Source organism: Nylanderia fulva, unplaced genomic scaffold (genome assembly GCF_048542155.1).
Source record: "Nylanderia fulva isolate GAGA-0341 unplaced genomic scaffold, ASM4854215v1 Scaffold901, whole genome shotgun sequence".
Taxonomy (NCBI): domain Eukaryota; kingdom Metazoa; phylum Arthropoda; class Insecta; order Hymenoptera; family Formicidae; genus Nylanderia; species Nylanderia fulva.
Window position 1 is genome coordinate 10,845 of NW_028191029.1, and position 26,948 is coordinate 37,792.

Genomic DNA, 26,948 nt, shown 5'->3' on the forward strand with positions numbered 1-26,948 from the left:
AATAATATATATAGTAGCAGAACAATCAAATTAATAGTATTTAAAACCTTAAAATTTTACTTTTAATTTGTAATAAATGTAAAACAAATAATTATATATATATAACGGCAAGTTATACATATAATTATCTTAATCTTGAATAAGGTCTTTCTCAGAAACGGAGCCTGTTTCACAAACGGAGCCTGTTTCACAAGCAGAGCCTGTTTCACAAACGGAATCTGTTTGACACACAGTGTTTTCCGTTTTCTTTTTTGATTGAAACTTGTTACTGCGTTCTTTACTTCTAACTAGCCAATTTTTTATTACTTCTATGATATCCGATTCTGTTGCAGATTTTGTCTTGGAGTTCAGTCGAACAACACCTAAAATCATTTAGTAAATATAAAAGTTACGCACGCATATGAGCATTACATAACGTAACTGTGCAACATAACCGGTGTGAACAGATCTGCGAACTTTAATGCGTAACATCATCATATAATACATATATATTACAGATATTAAATAAAAAAATTGTGAATAAAAAAATGAAAGCGACAAAGTAATGTAACAAAATTAAATTCAAATTCAAATTTTTCTATTTAAATATTATTTGATTACGCAACACAGTTATGTTACGATGAAACTTGATTCAAGCGTATATGTATATGCTTAAAATGGTTTTGATGTAGAGTATATAAAATAATATATTTTACCAATGATCACTTGGACGAACTTTAGCGATTTAAAAGCTTTTTTTTGCCGAGCTCCCTCCCAGGAATATAGCATTCCAACTTCATTTGAAATTGCTCTCGACATAATGGCTTTGATTACATGGGGAAGATCAGTGCCTCCAATTAAACGCAGTTGATGACTCTAAAATATAAAATTCACAAAATAAAAAAGTTCTTTATTAGAAAATAATTTTCATCATGTAAAATATAATCTAAATAATATATAATAATATAATTAAGTACACACCAGTGCATGTATGTTATCAGCTGAACTCGATAGCCATTCTTCCATCGACATTAATTCCTGCTCTGTAACGACTGGAAACGATTGTATTAAAGTCATAACAGCCGTATTAGTGTCATCATTTAGTTCTGGCTCATCAGCATATCGGGCTTTTTTTACAAGTATATTCACGTTATCCATAAGATCATTTAATTTAAGATTAATCAGATGAACTTCTTTAAGAAGTTGTTTTCTGAATTCTGAAAATTCTGAAAGTTAAGTTATATTGGATATTAAAATATTATACAAAAAGAAATATTTAAAAAATACAAAACATATAAAGAATAAAAATAATTATTTACCAGCATTTACGTGAACGCTATCTGTAGTTTGCTTGAAGTTATCTTAAAATAACAAGAAAATATTATCAATTTAATTAATAATGCTTATTTAACAGAATTGTTGTATAACAACAAACTTGTTATATTAAGGCCGATAATACGTTGGTGAATTCAATGCAGAGCAGAAAAAATTTCAACATATGTATTCCTATGATAGTATGCTACAGCGGACTACGCTGGGCCTGTCGTAGCTTATCTACCATAGGAATATACTCGTATGTATATGTTGACGACTTTTCCGCTCCGCATTGAATGTACCCATGTGCTACCGGCTTTAAAGTGGAATAAATTAATATAGAATTTATTTATTAACATTATTATTTAGATTAATTTATATTAATACTATTATTTAAGTAATACTATTATTTATTATAAGAGTTTTAACAAGGCTTTGTAATATAAATATAAATTTAACGTATAAGACGGACAACAAGAGCCAAATCGCGGATGACAATGCGTTATCCTAACGAAACTAAATAATTTTTCGTTAGAATTAAATACCGGTGCACAAGGCACCAAATTTTTACTTGGACACGGCCAAGATTTTAAATATGAAATAATCTCATATTTTGAGATTTAATTTCAATACCCCTTTAACCCCCCTACGGAAAATAAATAAATGAATGCAAGAGAAAAATATAGATCCGAAAATCGCTGAATCGGGAATCGAACCCGAGACCTTTCGCTTGCCGGGCGACTGCTCTTCCAGCTGAGCTATTCAGATCCTTTCGATTCTATACTTTTCTCTGTTATATATATTAATGTTGGTAAACAAACGCATTTTTTAAGCCAGCGTGTATCAAATATAAGAGTTTTAACAAGGCTCTGTAATATAAATATAAATTTAACGTATAAGACGGGCAACAAGAGCCAAATCGCGGATGACAATGCGTTATCCTAACGAAACTAAATAATTTTTCGTTAGAATTAAATACCGGTGCACAAGGCACCAAATTTTTACTTGGACACGGCCAAGATTTTAAATATGAAATAATCTCATATTTTGAGATTTAATTTCAATACCCCTTTAACCCCCCTACGGAAAATAAATAAATGAATGCAAGAGAAAAATATAGATCCGAAAATCGCTGAATCGGGAATCGAACCCGAGACCTTTCGCTTGCCGGGCGACTGCTCTTCCAGCTGAGCTATTCAGATCCTTTCGATTCTATACTTTTCTCTGTTATATATATTAATGTTGGTAAACAAACGCATTTTTTAAGCCAGCGTGTATCAAATATAAGAGTTTTAACAAAGCTCTGTAATATAAATATAAATTTAACGTATAAGACGGGCAACAAGAGCCAAATCGCGGATGACAATGCGTTATCCTAACGAAACTAAATAATTTTTCGTTAGAATTAAATACCGGTGCACAAGGCACCAAATTTTTACTTGGACACGGCCAAGATTTTAAATATGAAATAATCTCGTCTCGGGTTCGATTCCCGATTCAGCGATTTTCGGATCTATATTTTTCTCTTGCATTCATTTATTTATTTTCCGAAGGGGGGTTAAAGGGGTATTGAAATTAAATCTCAAAATATGAGATTATTTCATATTTAAAATCTTGGCCGTGTCCAAGTAAAAATTTGGTGCCTTGTGCACCGGTATTTAATTCTAACGAAAAATTATTTAGTTTCGTTAGGATAACGCATTGTCATCCGCGATTTGGCTCTTGTTGCCCGTCTTATACGTTAAATTTATATTTATATTACAGAGCCTTGTTAAAACTCTTATATTTGATACACGCTGGCTTAAAAAATGCGTTTGTTTACCAACATTAATATATATAACAGAGAAAAGTATAGAATCGAAAGGATCTGAATAGCTCAGCTGGAAGAGCAGTCGCCCGGCGAGCGAAAGGTCTCGGGTTCGATTCCCGATTCAGCGATTTTCGGATCTATATTTTTCTCTTGCATTCATTTATTTATTTTCCGTAGGGGGGTTAAAGGGGTATTGAAATTAAATCTCAAAATATGAGATTATTTCATATTTAAAATCTTGGCCGTGTCCAAGTAAAAATTTGGTGCCTTGTGCACCGGTATTTAATTCTAACGAAAAATTATTTAGTTTCGTTAGGATAACGCATTGTCATCCGCGATTTGGCTCTTGTTGCCCGTCTTATACGTTAAATTTATATTTATATTACAGAGCCTTGTTGAAACTCTTATATTTGATACACGCTGGCTTAAAAAATGCGTTTGTTTACCAACATTAATATATATAACAGAGAAAAGTATAGAATCGAAAGGATCTGAATAGCTCAGCTGGAAGAGCAGTCGCCCGGCAAGCGAAAGGTCTCGGGTTCGATTCCCGATTCAGCGATTTTCGGATCTATATTTTTCTCTTGCATTCATTTATTTATTTTCCGTAGGGGGGTTAAAGGGGTATTGAAATTAAATCTCAAAATATGAGATTATTTCATATTTAAAATCTTGGCCGTGTCCAAGTAAAAATTTGGTGCCTTGTGCACCGGTATTTAATTCTAACGAAAAATTATTTAGTTTCGTTAGGATAACGCATTGTCATCCGCGATTTGGCTCTTGTTGCCCGTCTTATACGTTAAATTTATATTTATATTACAGAGCCTTGTTAAAACTCTTATATTTGATACACGCTGGCTTAAAAAATGCGTTTGTTTACCAACATTAATATATATAACAGAGAAAAGTATAGAATCGAAAGGATCTGAATAGCTCAGTTGGAAGAGCAGTCGCCCGGCAAGCGAAAGGTCTCGGGTTCGATTCCCGATTCAGCGATTTTCGGATCTATATTTTTCTCTTGCATTCATTTATTTATTTTCCGCAGGGGGGTTAAAGGGGTATTGAAATTAAATCTCAAAATATGAGATTATTTCATATTTAAAATCTTGGCCGTGTCCAAGTAAAAATTTGGTGCCTTGTGCACCGGTATTTAATTCTAACGAAAAATTATTTAGTTTCGTTAGGATAACGCATTGTCATCCGCGATTTGGCTCTTGTTGCCCGTCTTATACGTTAAATTTATATTTATATTACAGAGCCTTGTTAAAACTCTTATATTTGATACACGCTGGCTTAAAAAATGCGTTTGTTTACCAACATTAATATATATAACAGAGAAAAGTATAGAATCGAAAGGATCTGAATAGCTCAGCTGGAAGAGCAGTCGCCCGGCAAGCGAAAGGTCTCGGGTTCGATTCCCGATTCAGCGATTTTCGGATCTATATTTTTCTCTTGCATTCATTTATTTATTTTCCGTAGGGGGGTTAAAGGGGTATTGAAATTAAATCTCAAAATATGAGATTATTTCATATTTAAAATCTTGGCCGTGTCCAAGTAAAAATTTGGTGCCTTGTGCACCGGTATTTAATTCTAACGAAAAATTATTTAGTTTCGTTAGGATAACGCATTGTCATCCGCGATTTGGCTCTTGTTGCCCGTCTTATACGTTAAATTTATATTTATATTACAGAGCCTTGTTAAAACTCTTATATTTGATACACGCTGGCTTAAAAAATGCGTTTGTTTACCAACATTAATATATATAACAGAGAAAAGTATAGAATCGAAAGGATCTGAATAGCTCAGCTGGAAGAGCAGTCGCCCGGCAAGCGAAAGGTCTCGGGTTCGATTCCCGATTCAGCGATTTTCGGATCTATATTTTTCTCTTGCATTCATTTATTTATTTTCCGTAGGGGGGTTAAAGGGGTATTGAAATTAAATCTCAAAATATGAGATTATTTCATATTTAAAATCTTGGCCGTGTCCAAGTAAAAATTTGGTGCCTTGTGCACCGGTATTTAATTCTAACGAAAAATTATTTAGTTTCGTTAGGATAACGCATTGTCATCCGCGATTTGGCTCTTGTTGCCCGTCTTATACGTTAAATCTATTATTTATTATTGAAAAAATCAATATTGTTTTAAAATATTAATTTTTTAAATGTATATTATAATTGTTATCTAAAACCAAAATATTTAAATATAAATATAAAGTGGAATAAATTAATATAGAATTTATTTATTAACACTATTATTTAGATTAATTTATATTAATACTATTATTTAATTAATACTATTATTTATTATTCAAAAAATCAATATTGTTTTAAAATATTAATTTTTTAAATGTATATTATAATTGTTATCTAAATATATTTATATTTAATTATTTTGGTTTTAGATAACAATTATAATATACATTTAAAAAATTAATATTTTAAAACAATATTGATTTTTTCAATAATAAATAATAGTATTAATTAAATAATAGTATTAATATAAATTAATCTAAATAATAGTGTTAATAAATAAATTCTATATTAATTTATTCCACTTTAAAGCCGGTAGCAGTATTTAAATATATAAATTGCTAAGCCGTATTTTCTTCACTATATTGATCTGATTAATAATGTAATAATAAATATTTTACATAAAGGTTCAAGTTTTAAAAATACTTACGATTAGTAATATTTTGACTTTCCATTGGAGAGCGATCATTATCTGTTAAATATAAGGAAAATTAGTTTTTGTAAATAAAATGAATTCTTACTAGAAAAGTATTTATCTTATACCGTGTCTCTTGCCAGAAAGTGGTAATGTAGGGTATGTGTTGCTATCTTCATCAGATATCGATTCATAAGATTTATCAGTATCTGAGTAATCCTTATGTCCTTTACTTTTGCCTTGTCCCCGCTTATGTATTTTATTATTCTTTTTCGTTAAAATCTCCGTATGTGATGAAAGATCATCTGTACGTTGGGCTTTAATTGCCTTTCTTTTAGCAAGTTTTAAATCACCTAAATAAATATTACTTATTATATATCCAATAACAAAGAATATAACTACCATATTGTTGTACATTATAGAATTGCATATTAAATAAATGTGTGGTACAAAATAACAATGTAATTATTATAAGTTTATGATAATTACAAATAAAAGAAGATATTCCATGATTAATAACAGTGTGTGTGTGTGTATATAATTCTTTATACATATATTAATAATTTAATAATTTTTTTTTATAAAAATGTTATACAATTTTATATAATATAAGCAATAACATATTTACCATATGTGCCTAAAATAATTGCTCCGTATTTCATCCAGTTTGAATCAGGACTATATTCATTTTTTATAGCTGCTTTAATAGCTAGTAGTTTCATAATTTTGTGGTGGCCAATAGCATGCAGATTCTTTTAACAAAAACCATTTTTTCGGTATTGCCTCAACAGTGTCATCCTCTTTGAATCGAACAACAAGCCAAGTCATCTATATACACATATTAATCAATTCTTAAAAATTCCTAAAACTCAAATTCAATTATTAAAAACTTCTCTAGTAGATAATGAAATAAACATATGTCATTTGAGAAAAACTATGATTTAGCAAATAGATCAAGATCACTTAAAGAATAAAATAAATATCATAACTGACTCTTCTTTGAAATCTTTTTCGTTACTTTTATTCTCAACATTCTAATTTTTTATTTTAAAATTTTTATGGGCTACAGGTATTCAGATTTAATTACTTGATAACCTGATAGTAATCAATTTCGGATCTCAATCTAAACTGAACTTTTATCTATCAACGAATAAATATCTCAACGAATAAAATTCAGTGAAAAAAAATTAGTTATAAAATTTACACAATTTAACAAGAGGGTTTTTTAAAATATAATTATTGAAAGACTAGAAAAAAGGAATATTTTTTAAACAAATAAAATACATATGTAATAAAGAAATTAATAAAAAAATAAAAAATTCAATGCAAAACTGATCAATTAATTATTATATTATAATAAATCTGAATTAAGTATATTTTGAGACTTTATACTAATTAAATAAGAAAATAACTTATTAGCTTGTATGTTATTTTTCTTTTCTAGCTAGTATAAAGTTTCCAAATATTTAAATTAAAAATTATCAAATATTTTATGTTTAACTAACTATTGAAAAATGTGATCGATTATTATTTATTATAAAATTATTTAAGACAATTATAAATGCAGTAGAGGATATGCAATATATTGATCATTATATGGTAAAACTAGTAATTTTCTTTTGATCTTGTCAAATCTCCACATTTGAAATATAGTATTATATTTATAATAACTTTAATATCAAATAATGAAGAAAAACATGGTTTTGAATAAAAAATCTTTGTGAGGAATATACTTGATACCTATTAAAAATATTTCATTTTGATATGATGCAAAATTTAGTATTTCAACGATAGTTGAATCGGTCAATTCGACAAATCGATCAGCTACTTTTAAAATATTTAAGCAATAATTAATCGTTTTAAGTTTCCTGTACTGCGGAAGGAGTGCAATTATTTATTAATGGACCATTAAAATATGGAATTATCATTTACAAATTGTATTGGTTGCAAAAAATTATTATCCTCACTAACTCTACACACAACTTGTTGTAGCTGCTGCGAATGTCTACGGATATACTTTTTCAACTTTTGCATATGATTTTCAAATGCAAAAGCACTGAATTCATCAAGTGAACCAAATAAACGTACACAATCACTTAAATGCAATAGACTATGTATGTTGTGTGAAATAAAATCGGGTCCATAAATTTTAATTGAATTCTTAATAAAATATTTTATTAGGTCTTCGGCATATGAAATATAATTTTCAAATTTTGTGTACTGATTACTTATCAATATTGAGCTAGCTAAACTTAGCATAAGAAAATTATTATACTCTTTTAATGGTATTACTTTCTTCAAAACTATTGGGCCTGTATATAACAGAAAAAGTCTAAATTCGGTCGCCTTAAATCTTTTACATTCGTTTATTGGCCGAGTTTTTCTTGCAAATTCACAAGGAATATATTTTTTTAACCTGAAGATTATTGTTAATTTTATTAATATTTAAAGCACGTAATTTATGAGGAGGCTTGCCAAATATCCATCCATAACGCTTACAACATAACAACTTTTTTGTTGCACCCAATAGAAGATTATGCATATAATCTAAAGGTACATTATCAATCATATTAAAATTGGGAATTTGAAGCCAAAGTGTTTCTCCTGTGTGGTGTTCGATTTGAAGGGTATTTCTAAATGAATGATCTGTTCTTTTTTTTAAATTTTCAGTTTCAACGAAGCATAAAACATTATTAACCATATCCCCTTCCTGATCACACTTCGTACATGAGAAATAACATGAATGACTTTTAATAGATAAAATGTGAGATTTGGCCGGGGTATCACAAATTAACATTAAAATTTTGAATTTACATAAAACAGATTGTATCATTATTCCATTTGATAATTTTATACATTCTTCTACAAAATCCTTTAAAAATTCATTGGCTTTAGGTTTTTCATTTCCATAATGTAAAGCTATTATGAATACTTGATTTTTTAGATTTTTAATTGATTTAACTGTACCCAAAATTGGCCAAAAGGAACTTGATGTGCTTTTTGTTAAAGGCAGCCCGTCAATATTAATTGCCAGAAAAATTCTGTATTTTGATCGACAGTTACATTATGTTTCAAAGATAAAAATTATAGTGGATTATATTAATTAAATTATTTCGGACTAGCCAGGGTATATTATTTAGTTTAAGAAATAAACATAGAAAATACCCATGATGAAGAAAAAGTTTATGTTTATAGAAAAAGTTTGTAATTATGCTTAATTTAAATAAAAAGTAGTAAATGAAATAATATAATAAGGAACGAACATATATAGACGGATCTCTTACCGCTTTAATCATTTATAATTTAAAACTATATGTACTGCCTGCTGCTACTCCACGAACAGTGTTTTCACACAACGCACAATCACTTTAGACAAAATTATTTAAAAACGTCGCAAGCGATTTCTAGATTTTCAAAGCCGTGGTTGTACTGCATTGATGAAAGATGAATGAGAAAAGACGACAGGTAGGAATGCATTGAGGCCAAAAGAAGAAGCAGTGAAAAGAGCAGTGAAGACGTGAGTGAATGTGAAGGTTGAAGACCAAAGAGTGGAAGTTGAATGAAAGAGTGACAAAAGTAGCAAGTAGTGATGAAGACAAGTGGTGAACAGTGAAGGACAATGTAGGGAAGTGAATGGAAGACAAATGAAATGAAGAGTGACGAAAGTCGACAGGCCAGGTAGTGAAAACTGGACATAAACGTGAAAGGAAGTCAACGATGAACGTGATTGATGTGAAGATATCAAAAGCAAGAAGCAGGAGTTGAGTCAGGAGCAGTTGATAGGAAAGTGAGTGTGAAAGTTAGAGCGTGCAGAAAGCAGTCGAAGACAAGTGAGGTGTGAAAAGACAATGAAAAATGTCTCTGACGCAGTCGTCTGTCGCACACAACTCACTCCAGTTTCAGCCAAGTTTGTTGCAATCAACTTATCTACCATTAGTGGAGGAGTATGCATTGTAAATGATTTATAATTTTTAAGGCCAAAATTAAAATAATTATTATTAGCGTTATTAGCGCATATTCGCTCCAATACTATAATCAACGTATTTATTACTTTTTAATATTGGCAAAAAGATTTAATATTTGCAATTATACTAGATATTACAAAATCATATATCTATAGATTATATTGGCAACACAGCGCAGCAAGCTCAGAAGCTAGCATTAATTCTAGATTTTTTTTGCAAATTGTGCAAAGATGGGTAATTAAAAAGTAATATACGTTCAGTATAGGATTGGAGCAAAATTAGGAGCTAATATACCGCTAATAATATTCCTTTATTTGGGACATCTTACACAAATTATAACTATCAAGTACGATTTTGATGCAATAATTTCTTTGAATAGTAAAAAATAATTTTTTTTTTTTTTGGCATTTTGTGGCCGGCATTGGCTGATCGGACATGTAAGGTTGGGGGAACTCAGAGGGGGAAGAAGATATTCAGTATCCGTGTATTGCGTTTGGGCATAAGGATTGGCCGAAGGATTGTTTGGAATACAAGGCATTAAATGAGAATCTTGTGTGTGTTGATGTTCTTTTCCTGCCATGGAATAATGCTTTTCAGATATTGCTGTTTTTTTGGGTTTTTTGCATATTATAATTTGCCCCGATTTGCAAGTAATATATGGACACCTTTTGGTATTAGTATACTCACTTCCACTATAATGGTAGATAGTTTAGTAGATAAGTTAGATATCAGATATCTTTTTTATACATAATATACACATATATCAGAAAAAACTATAAAGTTTTCAAAAATATTTCTAAATATTTCTATAAATATTGCATAAAAGATTTTAACATGGTCGGGAGGATAGTTTAAAATAATGTAAAAAATTTTTTGTGATAAATTTTAAAAAACTTTTTAAAAATATTTTTAAAAATGTCTTTTTTATCTGTTCGAACGATTTTCTTAAATATTTGATACATATTTTTGAATATTAGTTTAAAATGTATATTCAAAATACTTTCTGAAAATAAATGTTTAAACATCAAAAAGCGGACATAACTAACATTTAAAAATATTTTCGAGAAGTGATTTTATCTTTTACAAAAATATGTTAAAAGCTTTAAAAAATTTTGTGTTTATTTTAATATGATTAAATTTGTCAAATATATTAACTGCGTATGTATATTGGATGTACAATGATATTCATATTCGGATACCGGTTTTGTATATCTATGTAAAACGTTTTTGGAGTTCTAAGAATATCCAGTGCGTATGTGTATATTAGATGTACAATAGAGTGTCAAACTATTTGTATATCCGTTGTTTTGTATATCTATGTATAAAGTTTTTGGAGTGCCTAAGAAATCCATTGAGTATATACATAAGATTACTTTAGATATTTAATATGAGTATATTCCGTTTTTGTATATCGTATGTGTAAATGTTTTTGGAGTGCCTAAGAACTCCATTGCGTATATCATAAGATGTAATTAGATAGTTAATATTCGTATATCCGTTTCGTATATCCCTATGTATATGAGTTTTTGGATCTTCTACGTATATCATATGGAGAACATAAGATATATTACGAATGTCACTATTTGTTATATCCGATTTCATATATTCTAGGGATATTTAGTTTATGGAAGTTTTGCACCTGTAAAATGGTATGATATTGCATGTATTATGGATTTATCCAATATGGTATATCCTTTGTTGTACAGTCTACATATAGACGTTTTTGACGCTTCTACGTAGTACCAATTTGTCTTTACATAAGATTGCTACAGACATATCATTCACGAAATATACCACTTTGGATATCCTATTGTATTATATTTACGAGAATCGAAAGATGTACTTTGAATCTTACGGATGCCTATGTACATTCAAGGCGACTGATGTGCTGCCTGGGTGTTGACTGTTAGCCGGGAAACTAGTCAATACGCGTTGAGGCATAGAAAACCCAAAGTACGGTGTCTTTCGCAAATTTTAAACCGTCAATACAAAGTCAAATAAAGTAGATAAATAAATAAATAAATAAATTAAATTGAAACATATGACACATATAATATATTAATAGCTCAAAACGCGATCATAAAACCATGAAAATTCTCCGTATCTTTTGTAACTAATGCTTTTTCTTGGTTTTTTAGATCGAAACAGTTATGCTATTTCTCTTATTCTCGTGGGTTTTTTGATGGCAGAATCACCGGAGAATCCCAACGGAAATAATGATCGTACAAGTCCGCATGCAAAACTAACCACCGAGTGTTGCCTGTCGGGTCTTTTTTATTTATTTTTAGTTCCTTAATACGTGTTTCTAAATGTCGCTTGTTGTCCATTATGTAGGCCCCCCCCGATAAGGGCCAAGTCATCAGTATTGATGAATCGGACTGCACTCTATGTGGGGAAAATTGAATTGTTTACTGATAAGATGTTTCCACTTATAAACCACTTAATAAAAAAATCCATTATTTTATTTTTATTTTAAACGCTATCAACGCAAAGATCACAAATTTCTTTATTAAAATCTTGGTTGATAATGGACTCATAGGAATGATTCAATTTACAAAACAATTGAGATGTACTAATGGCCAATTTGCCTCCCCGTGCCTATGGTTTACCTAGATCCATAATAAAGTATGTTACCCTTTCGTATTCATTAATTTCAACGTTGGGAAGTCAGTTATTACATTGCATTCTTCATGAGGTGAGAATTTTACAAAATGCAGGCAAGAAAGAAACCTCGATATCACATAAGGATAGTTGGTCCTTTGTTGTGAATTAGGTTAAAGATAAATACAAAACATTGATGACGATCATGTATGATTTCGTTTGGACGTGACTTCGCTTCTACTACACACCGTGGGAATTAATACAAGCGCAATAGAAAACCGTTGGGAGATTATCTCACATATTACTTAATTTAACCATTGCACAGTTTAATGCTATTGACCACGGTCATGCGCCTCGACTAGTTTTGTTTTCGAGGGGAAAATTTTCGAGCATGGTTGGCGGTTCGCCTAGGGGGTCTCCTTTGTCTCCAATTTTGTCTGTTGGTTAGGACGATTGGAATTCATATTGTTTGCAGTCAAATTGGATTTGAGCCCTCTGTTATCCGATATGTTGATGACATTTTTCAATGATTCCGAAAGTAACGTGGAGGATATGCTTACGATTTTTACATAGTTTTCCACGAGAATAAGTTTACGTTTGAATTGGAGAACATGTTCCTTAAGTTTTTTAGACACAAGCGTTATGCGAGATTAATGGCAAGTGACGACTGACTGTTTTGTAAAGCCACGTTTCAGGCCGGTATATAAATTTGTTCGAACCATCCGATGCGTTATAAAATTAGTGTGATCACAAGCCTAGGTGCACGGGCTATTTTACCTAGCTGACCCTCTGTTTCCCGCGCCCCCCCTCCTCTTCGTTCCATCCGCATCTTCCGTCCCCCTGTTCCCCGTTACCCGTCTCCTCCACATTGTTCCCAGGCGCCTTCTTAGGGCGCTTCACTTTGGCGGTCCTTTGGTGTGTGCGTCTCCCCTCCGCGATCCTGTGCTCCACGCCCTGTTCTAGTGTTGCAGTCCTCATCGCGCTTGAGCCCACCTCTTACTCGTTGCTCCCCCCCCTGGGCACTCGGGTTGCCGGTAACAGCTTGTAGCGGTTGCGAGGAGTGGTTATTGTATCCCCCTTGTCCAGTTGGGCAGTGGTGTCAGGAATGAGTATTTCGGGTAGTGAGATAAAATCGTTCCCCACGATTTCAAGTTTGATATACTGGGTAGTTTGCTTGTAATGGTTCTTGTAGTAGATATACCGTTTCCAAACAAAAATTAGACACTTTGATAAAAAGAGGAACAATAAAGGAACGACGAGAAGCGAGGAGTGAAAAACCAAATAAACACAAACTCGATTCGCCCTAACCTTGAGCACACAGGCGCGGCACTCGAACAAACGAGACCGAGGGTCCACCAATCCAAGAAAAAAAAGCAGTGTCAGAGGGCACGCCAATAACCACGCAACAACACGGCAGACCAAAGGGTAGCCCCCTCATAGCGCAGAGTACAAAAGGAGGGTTTCACTAAAAAAAAGAGCTGACCGAAGAGGAACGCACACAAAACACAGGATCAAAAAAATACCCAGGCATAAAGAGCACCACAACGCACGAGAGAGAAAAAGAGGAGGCCCAATCATACAAAAAATCGACACGGAGAAGGCAAGGGAAGGACCACGAAAAAAGAGGAAAATCTGCAAGAGGAGGGGAGCACTACTAACTCGAAGCGAACAACAAATAATGAAGGAACGTGAAAACATAAAAGTGAACCAAAAACAAGATAATTCGCGAGGGATATGCCCGCAAGGAAAAGCATAGGAAGAGGATGGAGAAACCCACTCATAAGAAGTCCTAGGATGGGTGCAAAAAGTAAAAAAGTAAAAGATCAGGTAACAACGAACAAAAGAATTTAGTAGTGATGACACTGTGAAAAAGAAGACACCCGATATTGGAGCTAAGTATAAGATAGAAATAAATAAACGAATGAGCGAATAAATTGATTGCGCGAAATGACGACTGAAATTGCGAGCTTCACTGACCTCTAAATATATTGGACAAAAACAAAGCGCGGACATTTAGAAACAGTATTTTTAAGGAACATAAAACAATAACATTTTTTAAAAAAGGACAACGGACACATCACCTTCATGGTTGTTAGTTTTGCATAGGACTCTTGTCTTGGCTGTGTATTCTTCGTGATGTAACGATCATTTTTGAGTTCCGTTGGGATTCTCCTGTGCTGTGATTCTGCATCAAGAAAAAACAACGAGGGAGAAAGAAAAGGGGAAAGAAGGAAGAAAGAGGAAAAACGGAGAAATAGCAGAAAGAAATGTTTTCTATATAAAAAACCACAGAAAAAAAAGCAGATTAATTTTACAACAAAAGATCGGCGATAGTCAGTTTGGGTGGGATTTATGATCGCGTTCTTTGATGAAGTATTGAATATATTTATATGTCATTGTTACATATTTATTTTATTTATTTATGTATTTATCTATTTATTTGACTTTGATATTGACGTTTAAAAAATTGCGCGAAAAAGACACAGTACTTTGGTTTTCTATCCTCAACGCCGTTCGTGCGTAGGGCCTAATTTCCTGTAACAGTCAACATCTATTTATTTCGGGATTATTCTGTCAGTTATAATTGTTCATCAAAACAATGGTTAATTTTGTCGGGGGTTGCTCGATGTTGGAAATGATTGATTATTGTATTCATCTGGTATTTAAACATATATATTTTGTGTAACTCTATAATTATTTGTATGATTTAAGGCATTAAGAATTAAGAGTATTATTTATATGTAATAGAAGTGTTATAGATTATTGAAAAGGGCTGCAAATGACCAGCCGAAACGTTGTAATTTAAAATAATTATGTTAAAAATAAAGTATTTGCCAGTCTGGCGACTTTAAAATTGGAGGAGAGTTTTTAATAAATAATATTATACTAAATATATGTATTTATTATCAAAACAGTTATCTTGGCTCGAATTTATTTGTTACAAGTAAAAAATAAAATCTCAACGGCACAATCGGACGCACACAATATCTACTATTAACAACATAAACGATAACACCAGAAACTAAAACAAATGAAAAACACTATAAAACCAAATTCAAAAGTAAACAAACAACATACGAATACAAACTCTTATAAAACAAAAACACAAAAAAACAATCAAACAAAACAACGCACGACATGCACAAATTAATCTTAAATTAAAATGAACTCTCACAACGATCAAAACTCATTTTATTAAATTCTAAACGGTTCGACCTCCCCCAAACCCCAACTCTCCCAAATTCTTAAGTAGTAGCTGAAAAACGCTTGCCCACTTCTTTTCAGTTATTTCCGGCTTAGTGCACAATACAAAGAAAGAAAGACAAAGGACAAGCAAGAAAGAAAAGAAAGAAACGAAGAAAACAAAACAAATTTTAATTTAAAAACAAAAATAAAAGGAGAACTGATCGGGATTATTACAAACAATGAAAGAGAAAGAGAAGAAAAGCGAAATATAGAAAAAACTTCATTATACATACAATCCGCCCAATAAATCTAAATATAATATGGAGTGAGAGGGAGAGGTGAGGGGGAGAGAGAGGAAGGAGAATGTAAAAAAAAAAGAAGGGGAGAGAGGAGGGGGACGGGGGGTGTGAGGGCGACAGTATGGACGGGGCAGGGAAGAGGGGGGGGGGGGTGGGTGGGCGGAAGAGAGGGCGGGCGGAGAGGAGGAAAGGGTCAGGAGACACGGTCTAGAAGGGAAAGCGAGGGGGGAAGGGGAAACAAAGGGGGCGAATAACAAAGAGGGAGGGGGGGGGGGATGGGGTGGGGAAAAACAAAAGCGGGAAGAAATAAATTTTACATAAACTACAAAAATAGATAAGAAACAGAAACATATGAATAAAAAATACAAAATAAAAATCAATTTGTTATTAAAATAAAAAAATTCTATACTACAAATTTAACAATTTTATAATGTTTTGTAGGTAAAGCTTTTGATTTAATCCTATAAATAAAATATTAAATTAATTAGTTTAATTTTCATTCAAATAAAACTTTATATTATATTCAAAAGTTATAGATTAGACCAATGCTTAAATTTTTTTTTATTTTGTTTTGAATAAAAAGTTTCCCATTTCTGAATCTTTATTGAACTTTCTTTTTCTGGGGAGAAATGCTGCTTTCGCAAGATTTCATCGGATATGGTACCCGGTATAATTTTGACATTTGAGACATTCTCAATCAACAATAAATTATATATATATATATTATATATACAGAGTGTAATTGAAATAACATATATGATAGTGTTGAGAATCCAGTTATGATTTAATTAAATGTTAATCACGAACACATTCCGCGACGATATAGCACACTTGAATGGTATAACTGCAATGGCTACTAGATATATTTTATAGATATATATTCTGATTTATACAAAAGTCCGCAGGCACGTTAACTTATACACGTCTGACGAGAGAGTGAGTATTGTATATCGGCTGCTCATCCTGTGACCGAACACGCGTGCTTTGCATGATTATCATGTGTCTATCACGATGCATTGATTCTCGAGCATTTTCAGTGAGATGTCACCAATATACACGATATTATATTCGGGTATGTCCCACACTCCTTCTTGACATCTGATCCGCCCAATGGTGCTCATTCATCATTCTGGATATGTTGCTTCATCCTATCTTCTCTCTACAAAATGGCAAGTTGATTCTTCCAAGCGGCTTCGTAAGCAGATCCGCTATCATTATTTCGCTGGGACAGTATTTAAATTGACTAGTCCCTTTTCTGCTAGGTCACGTGCGAATTGAAACCTCGTATCCATATGCTTGGTTCTTTTGTTCATTGCCCTTGGATTATTTAGTAGCGCGAGGCAGCTTTGGTTATCCTTTTAAAATCGTCATAGGTTTAGTAATATTTTCATCAAAATCGTCTAGTATCTGGTGGATCCAAGCAGTTCCTTGCAAGTCTCCACGAGTGCGATTGTATTCCGCCTCAGTCGTGGAAAGCGCAACGCATGTCTGCTTCCTGCTGCCCCATGCGATCGTTGATCCATGCAATTGTATTAGAAATCCGCTGATGGATTTTCGATCGCTTCGGTCCTGAGCCCAATCCGCATCCGAATAGGCAATGAGTCCATTATTTTCTCCTCGATGTTTCCTAGCTTGAGCTGAAGATGTTTTGTTCCCTTTAATACTTCAGAATCCGCTTTGTTTCCATCCAATCGGCAATTGTTGGATTGGTCGGTGTGTTGGCTCAGAATGCATACTGACACGAGAATGTCCGGCCTTGCGTTGACTCCTAGTACAGGAGTTCTCCGATGCGTTCTTTTAAACTCTTATTTGATTCCAGCATATTTGATTGGGTATCTGTACTTTATGCTTCCTGGATCCATAGGTATGTGCGACGTTTTCGCGTCTCTCATTCCGTTGCGGTTGATTATTTTTTTTATGTAGGTCTCCGGTCTAGGTGAAAAACCCCTCGGCGTCCTTTTGTACTCGAAACCCGAGAAAACTTCTCGGTTCTCCAAGATCTACGATATCAAACGTCGCTCTTAGCGCTTTTACCGTTTTATCGATGATTCTCTGAGCAGTGCTCGCAATCAAAATATCATCCACGTAAACGATTAGATATGTTGTTGTTGCTCGTGAACTTCTTTAAATAGGCATTTGTCTGATTTGCCCTGTTGATATCCGTGTTTGTTAAAACGTTTTTTAGTGTGTCGTGCCATGTCTTCGCGGCCTGCTTTAGACCGTACAAACTTTTTGCAGTCTACATACTTTGTTTTCTCCTCCTTGCTTTATAAATCCCTCCGGGTTGGGTCATATTACGGTTTTCCCTTTAGGTCAACCATTGAGAAAAGCAGTCTTGGCGTCAAACTGCTTAACGATGAGTCCCCTTTTTCCTGCTAACGTGAAGAAAATACGTACTGGTTGTTTGTCCAACCACCGGAGCGAATACTTCGTCATAATCCCTGCCATACTTCTGCGAAAAACCTTGAGCTACTAGGCGGGCCTTATATCTGCAAATTTTTCCGTCAGTGTCAGTTTTAATTTTAAAAACCCACTTACTTCCTATGGCTTTATGTCCTTCCGGCAAGTCGACTAGGTCCCATGTATTATTTGTCATCAGGGCCTTTATCTCCTCCTTCATGGCCGAACTCCATTTTTCTTTATCGGGACCCGTTAGCGCTTCCGTGACAGTCCTTGGCTCCATTGTGAAGGCGCCAACCATGTTTGCGTGATCCGGGATTGTAAACCTGTCAGGCGGCTTGCCTTTGTTTCTGCGCGATGATCTTCTTGGTCCCTCGTCTTCTTCTTCTTGGTCCTCGTCTTCGTCTTCTTCAGCATCCTTATAGCTTTCTTCGTCACTAGTGATGACGATAGTTTGTTGTTGGTGATACATTTTGATCCTGCTCTTGCTGAAATGAATACAGTTTTCTCATCCGGATCCTGCTTCGATGAGTTTTCTTTTCTTGATTGATCAAGGCTCTGTTTCTACATTTGATGTATTTCAAAAACTTCCTCAACCGACAAAGGTCACATTTCTGCTTCTTGTGATTTTTTCCTGTCTGCTTGTCCAGAAGTCGATATGCCTTGGAGCCATCTGCGTATCCGACACAAAAATTAACTTTTGCGCTTTAGGACTTAGTTTTCCTCGAAACATCTTAGGATGTGCACATACGCGGTTACAGGCCGAACACGTGTAAATTTGTCATGTCACGGCAGCCTCCTTCCACAGTTTCAAAAGGCGTCTTTTCCGTTGCTCTTGTCGGTAGGCGATTTTGTAAATAATTAGCCTGTATTTATTGCTTCTCCCCACTATTTTTCGGCCAGATTCGCATCATACAGTAAACACCTACCATTTCAACTAGATAGCGATTCTTCCGTTCCGCTACTCCATTCTGCTGTGGGAGTACGGTGCTGTTAATTGTATTTGTGTGCCAGATTTCCTTAAGTATTGCTGCAGATCCTCTGTAATAAACTCTCGCCCTCGATCGGAACGTATTGCCTTAGGTTTCCGCTGAAACTTCGTAAATACCGCTTCAAAATACTCCGTTACAGCTTGCGCCGTATCCGATTTTTCCTTCAACAGACTCACGCAGGTATAACGGCTATAATCATCAATTATAGTAAGTATATATTTCTTACCACCTTGCGTAGCTGTCCTCATAGGTCCACAGAGATCAGTATGTAACAATTCTAGCGTGTTATTTGTTTTTGTCAGCGACACCTTGGGAAATGGTTTTTTTCGTCATTTTTCCCTTAATACAGCATTCGCATGCGCATCTGATTCCACAATCTTTTAACTTAATTCCCGTTGCCAGTTTTTTATCTACCAGCTGCTTCACCGCAATGGGATCTCGATGTCCGAGCTTCTTGTGCCATGTATGCTGACATTCTATAGTGTGGGCAGGTTTTGCTGCGAGTGCACTTTCTACGAGATGCAAGTAATATAAACCACCTCGCAAAGTCCCTGTCGCGACTAATTTTCCTTCGCGAGTAATGCTGCAATTCGACCCGCTAAATAGTACCTTAAAGTCATTGCGAGTTATCCGTCGAACTGACAGCAGACTCCCTTTCAGCGTCGGCACGTACAGGACATCTGTCAACTTCACCGATGTGTGCTGTCCTTTACGTCCCACGCATCGTAACATCACGGTTCCGCTTCCTTCGATTCGTGCCATTCTACCGTCCGCAAGCATAACACTACCTTTCACGGCACTGAATTTCGTAAATACGTTTATATTAGCTGACATGTGTTTTGACGCACCAGAGTCTATTGTCCACTCAGTGTCTGTTTCCTTCGGCTTGCTTGCTCCAACCATGAAGCACATGTGCACCGAATCTTCCGTGTCTTCACTCTCAACGTCAATAACGTTTCCCGCACTCTCTTTGTTATTCTTCCAACGTTTTGAAACGGGGACAATTTCTTTTGATATGCCCCGATTTTCGACAGAAATAACAAGTTACACTGCTAGCACTCGATACCTTTAAAGCATTCTCCTTGTCGACTTCTCCGACCTTGTTTATTTTTCGACGTTTGTATTCATCGATGAGCTTTCCTTTCACGAGCGTCAAGGTCAATTGATCGTCAGGACGGCTTTCAAGAGCCGTTACGAGCGTACCATATGAATCCGGCAGGCTTCCAAGAAGAATTGCAATTTGCAAACTTTCTACAATTTTCTCACCCAAAGCCGCTAACTTGTCGACAAGCAAGAGCGTCCCGTTAATATGCTCCTCCATATCTCCGTCTTCATCCAGCTTTCGATTAACGATGCTTTTTAGAAGGAATACTTTACTGGAAAGTGTCGATTTCTCGTGGTACGCTTTTAAAGCGTCCCATGCTATTTTTGCAGTTGTTGCTTCCCTTACGTGTTGTAACTGATTGTCCTCTACTAGTAGACAAATTGTCGCGCGCGCTCGATTGTCCCTTCTTGTCCATATCGGAGTGATAATTTCCGGTGGCGTTTCATTTACAACATCCCATAGGTCTTCCTTTATTAGCAGTAGTTCAACTTTGTATTTCCACAATTGGTAATTATCGTTATCAAGTTTCGCGATGGAAATGCGTGTTGTTTCCGCCATTGTTTTTCACACTTAATTATGTTATTACTGAGCACGTTAATTTGATCCTGGGCCCATAACCTGTTGAGAATCCAGTTATGATTTAATTAAATGTTAATCACGAACACATTCCGCGACGATATAGCACACTTGAATGGTATAACTGCAATGGCTACTAGATATTATTTTATAGATATATATTCTGATTTATATAAAAGTCCGCAGGCACGTTAACTTATACACGTCTGACGAGAGAGTGAGTATTGTATATCGGCTGCTCATCCTGTGACCGAACACGCGTGCATGTATTTATCATGTGTCTATCACGTGCATGATTCTCGAGCATTTTCAGTGAGATGTCACCATATACACGATATATTATTCGGGTAATGTCCAACAGATAGTGTTAGATTCTCTGGCCAATTTAGAAACGATTTTTCCTCAGTGAAGATGTCGAGAAAGGTCATCAATTTTTACAAACTTCCAATTTTTATTATTACCCCCATAGCAAAAAATGTCACAGTGACATCACAATAAGCTCACAATAGAGTCACAAGGTGACAAAAAAATGTATGTCACTGTGATGTCATTGTGAGATTATTGGAAGGTAACAGTGATATCATTAATCACAATTGTAAGTGATATCATTGTTAAAATGTCACATTATATAACTAGTATATCACGAAATGTAACAATAAGGATAAACAAAATCGTGTCATAGCAAGAAAATGTCCACAGTGACTCATAAAGATGTTCTGCTGTGACGATGAAATCTATATTAATCGTCACAGCACAACATCTTTATGATGTTACAGTGATATCATCAAAATGTCACATTGATATAACTAGTATATCACGAACTGTAACAATAATGATAAAAAATCTGTCATAGCAAGAAAATGTCACAGTGACATCATTAAAGATGTTGTGCTGTGACGATCAACAATTAAAATTAGAAAAATAAAGTTTAATTTATAATATATTTAATAAAAATTTATATTTATTTATTTATATTTATTTACTGCTATAAACTAATATATATTAGGGTGTCCAATTTAAAATAACACGTACACCACTTCAAATATCTCTTAAAATATTCATCAAATAAAGGGCATCATCTACTTTATGACCTCCTTTGAATCAAACAACTTTTATTTGAAATATTTTTCTTTAAATAGTCGCGTTCAGCAGAATGACTGCTAAGTTGTCATCTTGTCAAGACTTGACGTTGATTTGTTCTAAAAGTAAAAGAATCAACACGTCACCGTTAATGGACGCTACTTAATGTAACCTAATCTTACCTAATCCTAATGCAAGCGTGACCGTGTAGGCGCGTACACGTTGCCCAAAACGCTCTGCAGCGTATACGCAGTCTGTTGGTGTACCAGCACGTGTTTTTATTTGCATAAGAGGACATTTGACTCAAAATAAGTGATCTCAGAAGATCACTTAGCAATAAGAAGTGATTTAACAAAGTGAAAAACATCAACATAAAAATTAAGGTTAGTATATACAACATTTTTTATCTTATGTTTGTCTTATATTTTTTTCATATTTATTGTAACAAGATATCTTTTTTTCATTGTATATGTATATTTAGGAAAAAAAATATATTTTTGTGAAAAATATGGGTCGCAAACGAAAACACTCAATATTTTATAGTGCAAGACATAAACGAAGATTAGTTGCAAGAAACACAGTAACAGATATGAATATGATAACTCATCAGACTGATTCTGCGGATTCTATGGCAATAATTAATAATAATAATGATCAACTAATTGTTGTTGATGAGAATGCTTCGTCTTTATGTGATTCTGATAAAGTATACTCAGATAGAAATCTAAATCAATATTATGATGAAAATAATATTAACTTTCTGAATGAAAATAATGCCTGTATGATACAAAATTACACAGATGCAAATAAGCTGCAAGCTATAGTCGATAACAATTATGAAAATCTGTGTTTAAATGATAACGAAACTTTTATACATGACATAAGTAAATGGGCTATTGAAGAAAAGATATCACTCAAATCACTCCGTCACCTTTTACAGATATTGCAAACACACACTAATTATACTTTGCCTAAAGATCCACGTACATTATTGCAAACTCCTAAATCAACTGAAATTATACAAATTGAAAACGGAGATTACTGTCACTTAGGTCTCGAAAAAGCTCTTCTAAAAATTATTGAAGAACGTAAAAGATTGAATTTTGCTCTTGATAACATTCAATTATTTATAAATATTGATGATTTACCTATATATAAGTCTTCCACAAAGAGTTTATGGCCAATATTATGTGCAGATAATATTATAAACAATGTATATGTCATTGCCTTATATTATGGTGAAGGAAAACCAAAAAATGCAAATGAGTTTTTAAAAATGTTTGTAGGTGATGCTATTGCTTTTATAAATAATGGGATTGATTATGAGGGACAGATCATAAAAGTCGAAATTAAAGCAATAATTTGTGACGCTCCTGCTAAATCATTTATTTTAAATGTAAAAGGACACACTGGATATAATAGTTGCACTAAATGCATTATTGAAGGTGATAATATAGAAGGACATATATGTTTTCCATACACATCTAATATGATGTTACGTAATGATAAAGAATTTTTTACTGGATCTTATAATCTTGATTATCAAACTGGTGACACAATTTTAAAAAATATACCAAATCTAGGCTTAGTTACAATGTGCCACTAGATTATATGCACCTGGTATGTTTGGGTGTTATGCGTAAACTTATTATGTTATGGCTTTCAGGACCACTTAAGAAAAGATTATCAAATTCAGACAAAGAACAAATTTCTAAGAAACTAATAAAGTACGCAATTATTTCCTTCTGATTTTGCTCGAAAACCAAGATCATTAAAGTATATCAAACATTGGAAAGCCACAGAATATCGGCAATTTTATTATATACAGGTCCTATTATATTGAAAGAATACTACAAGAAATGTATATTTAAATTTTCTAACATTACATGTAGCAATCACAATTCTTGCACATCCTACTTAACATATCAAACTTCTATTATAGAATATGCAGAAAATTTATTAAAATATTTTGTAACATCATTTCAAGTTATCTACGGTTCTAAATATATTTCACATAATATTTATAATTTATTACATCTTGCTGCAGACGTAAAACAATTTGGTGCTCTGGATAAATTTAGTGCATTTAAATTTGAGAATTATATGTCTACGTTAAAGAAATTAATTCGTAAAACTAACCAACCATTACAGCAATTAACAAGAAGATTTGCAGAACTTGAGACAATACATAATAATGAAACATTCAAAATATATTCAAATTCATACGATATGGAAAAATGTTTTACACGCTCTCATTGTGATGGTCCTATTACGAAAGATTTCATTTCTGTACAACAATATAAAATTTTTTGCAATAATCAATATTATATTAACTGTGATGATCCAAAAAATAATTGCATTTCTTTTGAAAATGGACAAATAATGTCAATTTTAAATTTCATTAAATCTAATGACAATAAAATGTATGCTATTGGCAAATACTTGTGTTAGTGGAAGATTTATATACACAGCCTATTTCGTCATTAACTTTAAATATTGGTATCATGTCTGAATATTCTCATCTTCAGACATGGGAGTTGATAAAATTAGAGCAAAAATGTTGAAAATGCCTTATAAAAAAAATTATATTATATTTCCGATGTTACACACAACTGAATAATACATGTTTAATATTAATTTGCATTTGTAATTAAATAATTAAACGTAATTATAATACTCTAATATAAATTGCAAATATTATTATTATTATTATTATTATTATTATTATCGTCACATTTTATACATATATTTACATCATAGATTATTTATAATTTCAATGCTGATCAATTTTATTTACAGTTATTATGCGTATAATATTGTGGAGTTCGAAGATGGTTTACAAATTGTTCCTTCTGAATGGTTAACTGAAAATAATAAGGAATGTAAATGGCCATCATATACAAGTCAAATTAAGATAAATAAAGCAATTATGAAAAGAATATCTCCTTCTGATGATTGGCAATTATATAAAATAATCCGTATTTTTGGTAGCAGCGGTTAGTAATCTCAAAAATGTGATTTTATTTTTTTATCAAAAATTATATTAACATTACAATTATAATATAGATGTATGAAAAGATATATTTAAAATTAAATGTTAAGTGATATTTGATTATAAAATATATAAAAACAAAATCTAATTTTTAATATTCAAAAATTTTATACGTTTTAGATACATATGATAAAGCTATAGACAAACTTAAATTTAGCTGAACAAATATCCGATATAGATGGTGATGATGGAAATAACCTCACAAAATCGAGATATCCACGAGCAAAAAAAAATACAGGTTCATCTCCTGATAATTCTGATACAAGCGACACAAGCATCAATAAATTAAAAATCGCAATGATTTAGAGTTTAGATAATTTTCCTAATACCACCAAAAGCTTTAACAATAAATAAGAGCAAAATCTGTGAAATAAGGACACCATTAATACAAGGTGATAAGAAAATGAATCGAGTAAAAAAAATTTCAAGTTCTTCTGATAATTCGATAGAACTGACACAAGCAATGATTTAGTGAAGCTTCTAATATATCAAACGATTTAAATAAAAGCAAAATGACTTATGAAATAAAAAACCACTGATAAAAAATTATAAGAAAATAACTAAGCTCCGATACAAATAAGTAATGAAAAAATAATTAATATTCAGTCCTAAAAAGTCTGCAGTTACATATAGTAAATCTAAGTTCACAAGAACATCGAACAGCAAATAAAGATGACAGTTCCACAAAATTCAGATACAATATCTACATCCGATACTTGTAATGCTGAGATTGATTTAGGTAAAAATATATCTGTTATTATTTTAAATTTTTGTAAAAGCTTACCATATATATATATTAAAGTTTTAACTTTTTTTATTTATATTACTGTAAACATATATTTAAAATGGTATATAATTCGTAATATTTATATAATCTGACAATGAGTAGATATACAATAATATGTGTCAATTATTTTTGCAGATTTTCATAATTTAATTATCAGGAAACTAAATGCAGTATTGTTAAATCTTACAACAATTGATGAACGTTTAATAAAGTTGGATAATCACATAAGAAAAAATGAGGAAACAAATTTAAAAAAAAATGAACATTATGATTTCGATTTGCCAGCAGATACCGTAGAACAATTACAGAGAATTGATAATCAATTAAAAAACAAATGTGTTGCTGCAAAAATGGTATATACAAAATTATCATTTTATACTTACGATTAGAAACATTTTATTGAAATGTCTTATAAAAAAAGCAATAGTTTGGACATATTTATTATTTATATAATGTTAAATAAGTTTAAAGAAGTTAAAGAAAGTAATGTTAACTTTTTTTATAAGAGAAAACAATGTTTCTTATTTTGATATGTTTAGATCATAAACTAATATTAATTAAATTATTTTATATTTTTAGACAAGACAATTGAGCTTTTTAGGAGGTAAGGATCATCATGATGTGATTTCGTACATGATGAAACATATTTTAACAAATAAATTAGCAATGGAATATAGTTGTGGTCGGTGCAAAATTGAAAAAATGCTTTAAAAATCTTCGCATTACTATAGGTAATCATAAGTAAGTATATAAATATTTAATCACAGAAATGTTTTTATTGACATAGTTTTGACACTTATATATAGCATTCTATGCCATGGTTATATTGGATGATGCTATTAGAACTCTAATATCATTATTCAATAATATGTAATCATAGGATATATAATAATTTTTTGAATAGTATATATACATATATACATATATATATATAAAATTAAGTCGCTTTAAATTTTTATATAATCTATAACCACACATATCTGTTTAAACTTGTTGTTAAATGCTGCGCGAACTTCAAGAACCAATTTACAAATAAGGAAGTTGAGGATATAATTGCAAGATGGCTAATTTTAGCCAAGCAGAGATTTGACCGAGATTTGTAAGTTATATATAATATACCTCAATTTAACTATTTATCA

General features: G+C 32.5%; 2 protein-coding genes across 2 annotated transcripts; one reads left to right on the forward strand and one right to left on the reverse strand.

Annotated features, from left to right (window-relative positions):
• Nucleotides 1-105: 105 nt before the first annotated feature.
• On the reverse strand, nucleotides 106-6,594 carry LOC146719649 (uncharacterized). The gene is given in 8 exon segments (XM_085489898.1): nucleotides 106-362; nucleotides 696-855; nucleotides 961-1,196; nucleotides 1,299-1,340; nucleotides 5,782-5,825; nucleotides 5,888-6,119; nucleotides 6,395-6,476; nucleotides 6,478-6,594. Coding segments are annotated over 8 exon segments (1,146 nt in total). The 3' UTR covers nucleotides 106-129.
• Nucleotides 6,595-25,694: 19,100 nt separating this feature from the next.
• On the forward strand, nucleotides 25,695-26,491 carry LOC146719650 (uncharacterized; the record flags this gene model as incomplete). The annotated part of the gene is made up of 3 exons (XM_085489899.1): nucleotides 25,695-25,761; nucleotides 25,945-26,162; nucleotides 26,389-26,491. Coding segments are annotated over exons 1-3 (388 nt in total), but the record flags the coding sequence as incomplete, so codon positions are not given.
• Nucleotides 26,492-26,948: the final 457 nt, after the last annotated feature.